Source organism: Schistocerca gregaria, chromosome 3 (assembly GCF_023897955.1).
Source record: "Schistocerca gregaria isolate iqSchGreg1 chromosome 3, iqSchGreg1.2, whole genome shotgun sequence".
Classification (NCBI taxonomy): Eukaryota; Metazoa; Arthropoda; class Insecta; order Orthoptera; family Acrididae; genus Schistocerca; species Schistocerca gregaria.
In genome coordinates this window covers 194,984,271-194,997,307 of record NC_064922.1, presented here as the reverse complement: position 1 = coordinate 194,997,307, position 13,037 = coordinate 194,984,271, and the positions used below count along the sequence as shown (strand labels likewise).

At 46.1% G+C, this 13,037-nt stretch overlaps 1 protein-coding gene across 1 annotated transcript in view; it reads left to right on the top strand.

Annotated features, from left to right (window-relative positions):
- The window catches only part of LOC126356125 (spondin-1), a 192,035-nt gene that overhangs the window by 125,841 nt on the left and 53,157 nt on the right, over positions 1–13,037 (top strand). Inside the window, exon 3 of the mRNA XM_050006833.1 lies at positions 10,919–11,171. Within this exon, the coding sequence (XP_049862790.1) occupies positions 10,919–11,171 (253 nt within the window). The remainder of the gene's footprint in view (positions 1–10,918; positions 11,172–13,037) is intronic.

The window sequence follows — 13,037 nt, the reverse complement described above, 5'->3', positions numbered from 1 at the left end:
CTTGAGGTGTTACAGTTTTGTTCATAAATAACAATGAATAACACCACACCGATGCACAGAACGACTGAAATACATTGCTGCCCCTGGAAGGAAGTGTTGCCTCCTTCACCCTGTGCAAATAACAGTGCAGCGCCACGTTATAAATAAACACACGTGTATCGTCTGCTCAACCATCTGTCAAGGTACCTGCCACAGTAATCGGCCAGACAGGCACTACTGCCAAAAAGACCCCTTTTTATCTGAGCCTGTTGCCTTTACTTTAAGGTTAGTGATGTCCTTCCCAAAGCATCAGACAAGCCCTGAGACATAATTTCGATGTGAAAATTGAAATTATTTTGATGGCTAATAATACAGATATTTCACTGCATCCATATGAAATTGAGAGTCCCTCAGAACTTGTCGGTTCTACTCACGTGCAAATTGCGTTTATAATGTGACTTAACAGGACTGAAAGGAGTGGAAAGGGATAGAAACATACAAAATTAAGAATCACTATAAAAACGCCAAAATAAGAAGTTAACGATGTTATTATCATCATCAACATCACACTATTTCGTTTCATTAGGGGATTACGAAACAGTAATTGGATTTCCTCTAGATAAAATGTTATGAAAGTTATTGATACGTCTTTGTTTATGTTTTAATTACTAAACATCAGCTTTCGCAGCGGTAGTTGATGGAAGCTAGTCTCCACAAATACTACTGTGTCACTGAAAATAAGATGCGGTTCTGACTTCCAGCACGCGTTAGTAAAGTTGGGGATGATTTCTAAAAGAGAAACGAAATACGAAAAATTTAACCACTCGAAGAAAACTGATAAAGTAAATATAAGAAAAAGGATCAATATGTAAAGGGAAGAATAATATCAAGGAGTTTTGTGTAGTTGGCGAAAGTGTCTACTGTGTTACATTAGAACCAACTTTTATCCCGTAGAACTTAGTTTAGATTTGACGAACAAAGTGGTTTTCATTTGAAGCAGTAGCTTTGGAATAGCTCGATTACTCGCAATACATCTCGGATTTGTGAAAAGGGTGACATATTGAATATAAGTGTCGTAGCCTTGAAATAAAGTGAAACATATACTATATACCGTTTAGACAATAAAAGGAATAGACACTTTTGAAAACTGGCTTTACAGAAGAATCTGTACTTAATCGAAACAGAGACAAAAAGAAAATTACAACACAACCTCACTAAAAGAAAGAATCAGTAAGTAGTACACATTCTGCGGCATTAAGAAATACACACCTGGAAATGGAAAAAAGAACACATTGACACCGGTGTGTCAGACCCACCATACTTGCTCCGGACACTGCGAGAGGGCTGTACAAGCAATGATCCCACGCACGGCACAGCGGACACACCAGGAACCGCGGTGTTGGCCGTCGAATGGCGCTACCTGCGCAGCATTTGTGCACCGCCGCCGTCAGTGTCAGCCAGTTTGCCGTGGCATACGGAGCTCCATCGCAGTCTTTAACACTGGTAGCATGCCGCGACAGCGTGGACGTGAACCGTATGTGCAGTTGACGGACTTTGAGCGAGGGCGTATAGTGGGCATGCGGCAGGCCGGGTGGACGTACCGCCGAATTGCTCAACACGTGGGGCGTGTTGTCTCCACAGTACATCGATGTTGTCGCCAGTGGTCGGCGGAAGGTGCACGTGCCCGTCGACCTGGGACCGGACCGCAGCGACGCACGGATGCACGCCAAGACCGTAGGATCCTACGCAGTGCCGTAGGGGACCGCACCGCCACTTCCCAGCAAATTAGGGACACTGTTGCTCCTGGGGTATCGGCGAGGACCATTCGCAACCGTCTCCATGAAGCTGGGCTACGTTCCCGCACACCGTTAGGCCGTCTTCCGCTCACGCCCCAACATCGTGCAGCCCGCCTCCAGTGGTGTCGCGACAGACGTGAATGGAGGGACGAATGGAGACGTGTCGTCTTCAGCGATGAGAGTCGCTTCTGCCTTGGTGCCAGTGATGATCGTATGCGTGTTTGGCGCCGTGCAGGTGAGCGCCACAATCAGGACTGCATACGACCGAGGCACACAGGGCCAACACCCGGCATCATGGTGTGGGGAGCGATCTCCTACACTGGCCGTACACCTCTGGTGATCGTCGAGGGGACAATGAATAGTGCACGGTACATCCAAACCGTCATCGAACCCATCATTCTACCATTCCTAGACCGGCAAGGGAACTTGCTGTTCCAACAGGACAATGCACGTCCGCATTTATCCCGTGCCACCCAACGTGCTCTAGAAGGTGTAAGTCAACTACCCTGGCCAGCAAGATCTCCGGATCTGTCTCCCATTGAGCATTTTTGGGACTGGATGAAGCGTCGTCTCACGCGGTCTGCAAGTCCAGCACGAACGCTGGTCCAACTGAGGCGCCAGGGGGAAAAGGCATGGCAAGCCGTTCCACACGACTACATCCAGCATCTCTACGATCGTCTCCATGGGAGAATAGCAGCCTGCATTGCTGCGAAAGGTGGATATACACTGTACTAGTGCCGACATTGTGCATGCTCTGTTGCCTGTGTCTATGTGCCTGTGGTTCTGTCAGTGTGATGATGAGATTTATCTGACCCCAGGAATGTGTCAATAAAGTTTCCCCTTCCTGGGACAATGAATTCACGGTGTTCTTATTTCAATTTCCAGGAGTGTACTTATTTGGTAAGAGAGGGAAGTGTGGGTGGAGGGTAAGAATTGTAGATAGAGACCAAAGATCGAATACAGTAAGTAGCTTCAAATTGGTTGCAATAGACATGCAGGTGTGAACAGTTTTGCGCAGGATAGACTAGCACCCGTCTTCGGTCCGAAGATCGACCTTGTTGTTTTGTTGTGGTCTTCCGTCCAGAGACTGGTTTGCTGCAGCTCTCCATGCTACTCTATCCTGTGCAAGCTCCTTCATCTCCCAGTACCTACTGCAACCTACATCCTTCTGACTCAGCTTAGTATATTCATCTATTGGCCTATCTCAACTATTTTTACCCACCACGACACCCTCCAACACTAAATTGGTGATGTGTCCTACAAACCGATCGCTTCTTTTAGTCAGGTTGTGCCACGATTTCCTGTTCTCTCCAATTATGTTCAGTACCTCCTCCTTACTTACGTGATCTAACAACCTAATCTTCAGCACTCTTCTGTAGCTCCACGTTTCGAAAGCTTCTATTTTCTTCTTGTATAAACTAATCATCGTCCATGTTTCACATCCATACGTGGCTACACTCCATACAAATACTTTGAGAAAAGACTTCCTGGCACTTAAATCTATACTCGATGTTAACAAATTTATCTTCTTCAAAACCGCCTTCCTTGCCATAACTACTCGAAATTTTATATCCTCTCTACTTCGACCATCATCAGTTTTTTTGCTCCCAAATAGCAAAACTCACCTACTACTTCAAGTGCCTCATTAACTAATCTAATCCGCTCAGCATACCTGACTTCATTCGACTATATTCCATTATCCTCGTTTAGCTTTTGTTGATGTTCATCTTATATCCTCCTTTCAAGACACTGTCCATTCCGTTCAACTGCCCTTCCAAGCCCTTTGCTGTCTCTGACAAAATAACAATGTCATCGGCGAACCTCAAAGCTTTTATTTCTTCTCCATGGATTTTAATACCTACTCCGAATTTTTCTTTTGTTTCCTTTACTGCTTGCTCAATATGCAGATTGAGTAACATCGGTGAGAGGCTACAACCCTGTCTCACTCCCTTCCCAACCACTGCTTCCATTTCATGTCCCTCGACTCTTATAACTGCCATCTGGCTTCTGTACAAATTGTAAATAGACTTTCGCTCCCTGTATTTTACCCTTGCCACCTTCATAATTTGAAAGAGTGCATTTGAGCCAACATTTTCAAAAGCTTTCTCCAAGTCTACAAATGCTAGAAATGTAGGTTTGTCTTTCCTTAATCTATCTTCAAAGATAAGTCGTAAGGTCAGTATTGCCTCACGTGTTCCAACATTTCTAAGGAATCCAAACTGATCTTCCTTGAGTTAGGCTTCTACCAGTTTTTCCATTCGTCTGTAAAGAATTTGTGTTAATATTTTGCAGCCATGACTTATTAAACTGATAGTTCGCTAATTTTCACACCTGCCGACACTTGCTTTCTTTGGGGTTGACATTATTATATCCTTCTTAAAGTCTGAAGGTATTTCACCAGTGTCATACATCTTGCTCACCAGATGGTAGAGTCTTGTTGTGGCTGGCTCTCCCAAGGCTGTCAATAGCTCTAATGGAATGTTGTCTGTTCTCGGGGCCTTTTTTTTGCTTAGGTCTTTCAGTGCTCTGTCAAATTCTTCATGCAGCATGATATCTCCTCTCTCATCTTCATCTACACCCTCTTCCATTTCCATAATATTGTCCTCAAGTACATCGCCCTTGTATAGGCCCTCTATATACTCCTTCCACCTTTCTGCTCAAAAAAATGGTTCAAATGGCTCTGAGCATTATGGGCGCAACTGCTGTGGTCATGAGTCCCCTATAACGTAGAACTACTTAAACCTAACTAACCTAAGGACATCACACACATCCATGCCCGAGGCAGGATTCGAACCTGCGACCGCAGCAGTCGCACTGTTCCGGACTGCGCGTCTAGAACCGCGAGACCACCGCGGCCGGCCCACCTTTCTGCTTTCCCTTCTTTGCTTAGGACTGGGTTTCCACCTGAGCTCTTGATATTCATACAAGTGGTTCTCTTTTCTCCGAAGGTCTATTCAATTTTCCTGTAGGCAGTATCGATTTTACCCCTCGTGAGATAAACCTCTACATCCTTACATTTGTCCTCTAGCCATCCCTGCTTAGCCATTTTGTACTTCCTGTCGATCTCTCATTTTTGAGACGTTTGTATTCCTTTTTGCCTGCTTCATTTACTGCATTTTTATATTTTCTCCTTTCATCTATTAAATTCAATATCTCCTCTGTTAGCTAAAGATTTCTATTAGCCCTGTCTTTTTACCTACTTGATCATCTGCGGCCTTCACTATTTAATCTATCATAGCTATCAATTCTTCTTCTACTGTATTTTTTTCCCCTGTATTTGTCAATCGTTCCCTAATGCTCTCTCAGAAACTCTCTAGAAGTTCCGGTTCTTTCAGTTTACTCAGGTCCCATCTCTTTAAATTCCTACCTGTTTGCAGTTTCTTCAGTTTGAATCTGCAGTTCATAAACCAATAAATTGTGGTGAGAGACCACATCTGCCCCTGGCAATGTCTTACAATTTACAACCTGGTTCCTGAATCTCTGTCTTACCATTATGGAATCTATCTGAGACCTTCCCGTATCGCCAGGTTTCTTCCTTTTATGATTCTTGAACCAAGTGTTAACTATGATTAAGTTATGCTCTGTGCAAAATTCTACCAGGTGGCTTCCTCTCCCGTTCCTTCCTCCCATTCCATATTCACCTACTACGTTTCCTTCTCTTCCTTTTTCTACTGCCGAATTCGAGTCCCCCATGACTATTAAATTTTCATCTCCCTTAACCATCTGAATAATTTCTTTAATCGCACCATACTTTTCTTCAATCTCTTCATTATCTGCGGAGCTAGTTGGCATATGAACTTGTACTAGTGTGGTGGGCGTGGGCTTCGTGTCTATCTTGGGTACAATAATGCGTTCACTATGTTGTTCGTAGTAGCTTATCGGTGCTCCTGTTTGTTTATTCATTATTAAACCTCCTCCTGAATTACTATTTTTTGATTTTGTATTTATAACCCTGTATTCATGTGACAAAAAGTCTTGTTCCTCCTGCCACCGATCTTCACTAATTCCCACTATATCTAGCTTTAACCTATACATTTCCCTTTTTAAATTTTCTAACCTACCTAGCCTATTAAGGGATCTGACATTCCACGCTCCGACCCGTATAACAATAGTTCTGTTTTTCTTGAAACTATGTCCTCCTGAGTAGTCCCCACTGGAGATCCGAATGGGGGACTATTCTACCTCCGTAATACTTTACCCAATAGGAAGCCATCGTCATTTAACGATACACTAGAGCTGCATGCCCTCGGAGAAAATTATTGTTATATTTTCCCCTTCCTTTCAGCCGTTCGCAGTACCAGCGCAGCAAGGCCCTTTTGGTTAATGTTACAATGCCAGATCAGTCAATCATCCAGACTGTTGCCACTGCAACTACTGAAAAGGCTGCTGCCCCTCTTCAGGAACCACACGTTTGTCTGGCCTCTCAAAAGACACCCTTCCGTTGTGGTTGCACTTGCGGTACGGCTACCTGTATCGCTGAGGCACGCAAGCATTCCCACCAACGGCAAGGTCCATGGTTCATGGGGGCCATATCACAACATAGTGGCCGGCCGCAGTGGTCTCGGGGTTCTAGGCGCGCAGTCTGGAACCGCGCGACTGCTACGGTCGCAGGTTCGAATCATGCCTCGGGCATGTATCTGTGTGATGTCCTTAGGTTAGTTAGGTTTAAGAAGTTCTAAGTTATAGGGGACTGATGACCACAGCTGTTAAGTCCCATAGTGCTCAGAGCCATTTGAACCACAACATAGTGGCCATATACGAAATATTAACAAAATTTTCGTGGTTTTCACGAGCAGCAGTACGGAAAGACGCTAAACACAGTGAAAATGGTGTTGTGACAATAGGGACTAGTGTCAGCGATAATTGGAACAGTTGGGGTTGAAAGAGGTACTGTATTTACGTATTTTGCTCCTGAAGATACTTAGTTTCCATGGAATTTTCAGTCTCCAAGAGCATTTAAGTTATCGATGAGATAATTATCTTTAAAATATTTTTAGTTTGAAGAAAACTTTATTTTAGTTCAAGGATTTTATTTCGGAGATTAATTTTGATTTCTAAAAAGACGTTCTATTTCAAGAAGCATTCTAATTGTCAAGAATATTGCAGTTGATCCTTTAGAACACAGTATATTTAGCCAAGTACTAACACCGAGAGTAAGGTCCACTAGACGGGTAAGATTGAAGCCAATAATAGAAATAAATAAATAAAAACAAAAAAGAAGAAATTTGGCGCAGTGCTCAAGTTTCTGGACTGCGCAGGACTCCACATCCGGACGTCCAGTTCTAGGTTTTCTGTAGTCTCGTAAACGGCTTAACAAAATGCTGGGATGGATCTTTTGCTTAGAAATGGTTCAAATGGCTCTGGGCACTATGGGACTTAACATATGTGGTCATCAGTCCCCTAGAACTTAGAACTACTTAAACCTGACTAACCTAAGGACATCACACACATCCATGCCCCCCAGGCAGGATTCGAACCTGCGACCCTAGCAGTCGCGCGGTTCCACACTGTAGCTTCTAGAACCGCTCGGCCACACCGGCCGGCCTTCTGTTTAGGATAAGGTGACTTTCCTTCACATCGTCGACTGTATGTCTACGCAAATTTTCCTTCCCTATCTTTACAAACCCATCGAAGTCTGCAATGAAGCTCTCTTTAGTTTCGGAGCAACTTTCTACCAAACGAACAACGGCGTATCCTTCCCAGGCGTCATAAGTTTGCTAGTTTTCCAGGGCATACTGTATAATACTCTTGAATTCTGAGCACTCAACAGTTTTAATCTCAGAGATGAATGTTTGCTGTTGACTACCCAGGTAATCTGAAATATGTTTCTTGTCGCACTTATTTAGCGTAAATACAGTATCATCCTGTCTTTATTTATAATTTTGTCTACACACGTAGCCAGCGGTGCATAATGGCCTAATGTTCACTAATTCTCTGCTGTACGGTGAGACGAAATGTTCAGTCTTCTTAGTAACCAGGAGATCTAAGACGTTACCTCACGAGACGGTTCTCTGATTAATTACTCAAGATATCTTTCGGATAAGGCATGTAGAACAATTTCACTCGATTTTCTGTCCTCCCTATCCGTCATAACCCCTTAAGCCTCTCAGTCTACAGCTGGTAAATTAAGTTTCCCCCTAACCCAACACGGCCAAGAAATTTATGCGCAATATTCTCCAGGTTTTTCTCGAAACGTACCGTCAACAATTCTCGTAAGGTGAGGATCTATAATAAGGCGAGGATCTATAATAGCATTCGATTATCATGTCTGATCCGCTTTTTAAAATTATTTTTCCAACCTACATGGGTTTTTGCGGTATTCATTCCAAGCTGAATTTAGAACTTCGTTGCTATCAGAATTTGGTTTCAGCCAGCTTTCTATTCCTAACACCGTTAAGGGAATTATTACTGTTTCGAAACAAGAGTAGTTTTGGGATCTTCCCAAGCAGCTTAAATATACTAATTTTACTTTCTCTTTTAATGCTCTGTCATGAGGAATATTTATCTGTGAAATTGTTGAGGCTACTATTCTTCCCTCTCTGTAATCAAATCAGGCCTGTGGAGGGATTCCTCTATTTTAAACCTACCCATATGTGCACGCCACATGTATGCCGCTATCCTAGTGGCCACTTCTTGCATGTAGTGCACGCCCGAGTTATTAAGAGGAATCCTACAGTTCTCCACCCAGTAGTGGTGATCGGCAAACACGCATCCAAGATCGTCACTGAATCGACTATTTCAAGCCTTCCACTCGGCTCCAAACCAGAGGACTATTATCGGCTTTGGGAACAATGTTGGAAATTGCCAGCTCAGCTTCCACCACACGCACGTTGCTAGTTGTCTTCACCAATGCAGCGAACTGCCTGCAGAAACCGCAAATAGCTTCTGAATCTGTCAGGCGTCACAGGTGTAAGCCACGATTTGCAGCCAGGTGCACCCAGTATACCCACAGCCCCCAGCAGAGCATCTTCCGCATCTCGGACGAGATCACCTGGCATCAAAATAATTTCAATTTTCACATCGTAATTCTGTCTCAGGGCTTGTCTGATGTCTTGGAAAGGGGTCTTTTTGGCAGTAGTGCCTGTCTGGCCGATTACTGTGGCAGGTACCTTGACAGATGGTTGAGCAGACGATACACGTGTGTTTATTTATAACGTGGCGCTGCACTGTTATTTGCACAGGGTGAAGGAGGCAACACTTCCTTCCAGCCCTGCCTCAAGAGGCTTGATTACTCGGCGAACGATGGAACTCCCAATGACCAACGAACGCACCTTCCGCGATTGTCTGGAACCTTTCAGGAAGATCGATCCCAGTTCCAACAGAGGAGGCTTCCTGTGCTGACTCAGATGTACTTAAGAGCAATGGGAAAGACTTCATACCTGTTTTTAAGATGTAAGGGGATAGCTGTACGGCCAGTACCCACTTTCACCTTCCACCCAGAGATTCGCGTCCCTGCCACTGTTTGCCATTCACACTGAGGTGAATGTAGACCAGCTACTACAAGCTAGTCGAAAGGCACTATGACATCAGGGATCCCAGGCGATACAATACGCACCAAAGGTGCCACAGATGTTTTCCTAAAGTAGCTCAATCCATCGCGGGCCAACAGATGTTGCCTTAAGGTACCTCAATGCCATCGTAGCCCAGCCTGAATTCTGTCAACTGCGGCCAACACATCTTCCAATTTTTTCCAATCTCCCGTTCCCATGCATCCCACTCTTCTAATATGTACGAGGGCCACTCCAAAGGAAATGCACTTTTTTTAAAATCCATCTTTTATTCTACATGTTTGAAAGTTTTACAGTGTGTAGATACATCCTTTAGGAACAATATTTTCATTTCTCCTTATTATTTCCATCCCTCTCAATTGTCTTACGTCATCTTGGATCCAGCGCCTGTATACCCGCACAGTAAAATTCCGGAGCCACTGTTTGGCAGCGTGCACAAGGGAGTCATCATCTTCAAACCTTGTTCCACGAAGAGAGTCTTTCAGTTTGCCAAAGAGATGATAGTCACATGGAGCCAGGTCAGGACTGCAAGGCGAGTGTTTCATTGTTGTCCATCCGAGTTTTTTTATCGCTTCCATGGTTTTTTGACTGACATGAGGCCGTGCATTGTCGTGCAACAGCAAAACATCCTGCTTTTGCCGATGTGGTCGAACACGACTCAGTCGAGCTTGAAGTTTCTTCAGTGTCGTCACATATGCATCAGAATTTATGGTGGTTCCACTTGACATGATATCCACAAGCAAGAGTCCTTTGGAATCGAAAAACACCGTAGCCATAACTTTTCCAGCAGAAGGTGTGGTTTTGATTTTTTTTTCTTGGATGAATTTGCATGATGCCACTCCATTGACTGCCTCTGCGTCTCTGGTGAAAAATTATGGAGCCATGTTTTATCACCTGTCACAATTCTTCCAAGAAATTCATCTCCACCATTTTCGTACTGTTCCAAAAGTTCGCTGCATACCGTTTTTCTTTTTTCTTTGTGAGCCACTATCAACATCCTGGGAACCCACATGGCACAAACCTTTTTTAACGCCAACCCTTTCAGTATTCTGCAAACACTTCCCTTCCCTATCCCAACGTATCGTGACAATTCGTTCACTGTGATGCGTCTGTCAGCAGTCACCAATTCGTTAACTCTCTGCACATTGTCTGGATTGTGTGCAGTACGAGGCCTGCCGCTGCGAGGACAATCCTCAACATTGGCGTGCCCGCTTTCATCATGTAACCTGCTTGCCCACCGACTAACTACTGCGATCGAGAGCAGCATCTACATACACCTTTTTCAACCTCTTGTGGACGTTTCCCACTGTCTCGTTTTCACAGCACAGGAATTCTATGACAGCACTTTCCTTATGACTAACGTCAAGTGTAGCAGCCTACTTGAAGACAAATGCTGTGACGGCGCCACTCACGGGAACAGGTTGCACTACGTTTGTAAACAAGCGGGGAGGATGTATCTACACAATGTAAAACTTTCATACATGCAGAATGAAAACTGCATTTCTACAAAAATAGTGTGCATTTCTTTTGGAGTGACCCTCGTAATAGGATACAGCGTGAAACGTCTCATTTACTACTCAGTAAGGCTGTTGTTTCAAAAGTCCGGTTAAATACCGTCCACTGGTGCTGTTGCAGTGTCACTGGTGGGTTCGCGCACGCACGGCCGCCTGCAGATGTTCACGCGCTTCATGCTGACCGTGGAGCCGAAGGACCCACGAGCAGACGCGTCGCCGCGCCGCGTGGGCAGCTTCCAGCTGTTTGGCGACTCCCTCACCACCTTCAACGACCAGTGTGTCAACACCATCTCGGAGGCCGACGACCTGCCGAAAACCGAGGTGCAGGTCATGTGGAACGCGCCGCCCAAGGGCTCCGGTTGCGTCATCTTCCGGTGAGTCCTGGTGCTGTTCTAAAAATAACCAATTTTCTGCAGAATATTCACAAGGACTCTTGCCACCATTTTGCTCTGGAGGTCGTTTACTTATGCATCTACATCTACATCTACACTCCTGGAAATTGAAATAAGAACACCGTGAATTCATTGTCCAAGGAAGGGGAAACTTTATTGACACATTCTTGGGGTCAGATACATCACATGATCACACTGACAGAACCAAAGGCACATAGACACAGGCAACAGAGCATGCACAATGTCGGCACTAGTACAGTGTATATCCACCTTTCGCGGCAATGCAGGCTGCTATTCTCCCATGGAGACGATCGTAGAGATGCTGGATGTAGTCCTGTGGAACGGCTTGCCATGCCATTTCCACCTGGCGCCTCAGTTGGACCAGCGTTCGTGCTGGACGTGCAGACCGCGTGAGACGACGCTTCATCCAGTCCCAAACATGCTCAATGGGGGACAGATCCGGAGATCTTGCTGGCCAGGGTAGTTGACTTACACCTTCTAGAGCACGTTGGGTGGCACGGGATACATGCGGACGTGCATTGTCCTGTTGGAACAGCAAGTTCCCTTGCCGGTCTAGGAATGGTAGAACGATGGGTTCGATGACGGTTTGGATGTACCGTGCACTATTCAGTGTCCCCTCGACGATCACCAGAGGTGTACGGCCAGTGTAGGAGATCGCTCCCCACACCATGATGCCGGGTGTTGGCCCTGTGTGCCTCAGTCGTATGCAGTCCTGATTGTGGCGCTCATCTGCACGGCCCCAAACACGCATACGACCATCATTGGCACCCAGGCAGAAGCGACTCTCATCACTGAAGACGACACGTCTCCATTCGTCCCTCCATTCACGCCTGTCGCGACACCACTGGAGGCGGGCTGCACAGTGTTGGGGCGTGAGCGGAAGACGGCCTAACGGTGTGCGGGACCGTAGCCCAGCTTCATGGAGACGGTTGCGAATGGTCCTCGCCTACACCCCAGGAGCAACAGTGTCCCTAATTTGCTGGGAAGTGGCGGTGCGGTCCCCTACGGCACTGCGTGGGATCCTACGGTGTTGGCGGGCATCCGTGCGTCGCTGCGGTCCGGTCCCAGGTCGACGGACACCTGCACCTTCCGCCGACCACTGGCGACAACATCGATGTACTGTGGAGACAACACGCCCCACGTGTTGAGCAATTCGGCGGTACGTCCACCCGGCCTCCCGCATGCCCACTGTACGCCCTCGCTCACGCTCAAAGTCCGTCAAATGCACATACGGTTCACGTCCACGCTGTCGCGGCATGCTACCAGTGTTAAAGTCTGCGATGGAGCTCCGTATGCCACGGCAAACTGGCTGACACTGACGGCGGCGGTGCACAAATGCTGCGCAGGTAGCGCCATTCGACGGCCAACACCGCGGTTCCTGGTGTGTCTGCTGTGCCGTGCGTGTGATCATTGCTTGTACAGCCCTCTCGCAGTGTCCGGAGCAAGTATGGTGGGTCTGACACACCGGTGTCAATGTGTTCTTCTTTCCATTTCCAGGAGTGTACATACACTTTGGTCGCGCTACGAGATATCCGCTGTCGGGTCGGCGAGGGGCACGTAGCGAGGAAAGTGCCCTGTGCACATTTCAACACCAGTAGTGGAGTCTTAACGGCAAATATCAGCCCTCTCATTGTCTGGGTGGTAAGTGGTCCAATGTAGGCAGTTCAGGTTGTAGCGTCGGCGTCATCTCACATACTTGCAGTCTGCTGGTACTTTTCCTGGTGCGAGCGTATATAGCATAAGCAAATTTCGTACCAATATTATCGACGGCCTGTACTATTCCATTCGTACTCGTATAGCGTACTCAGCGAGGGAATGAGTGTCTAC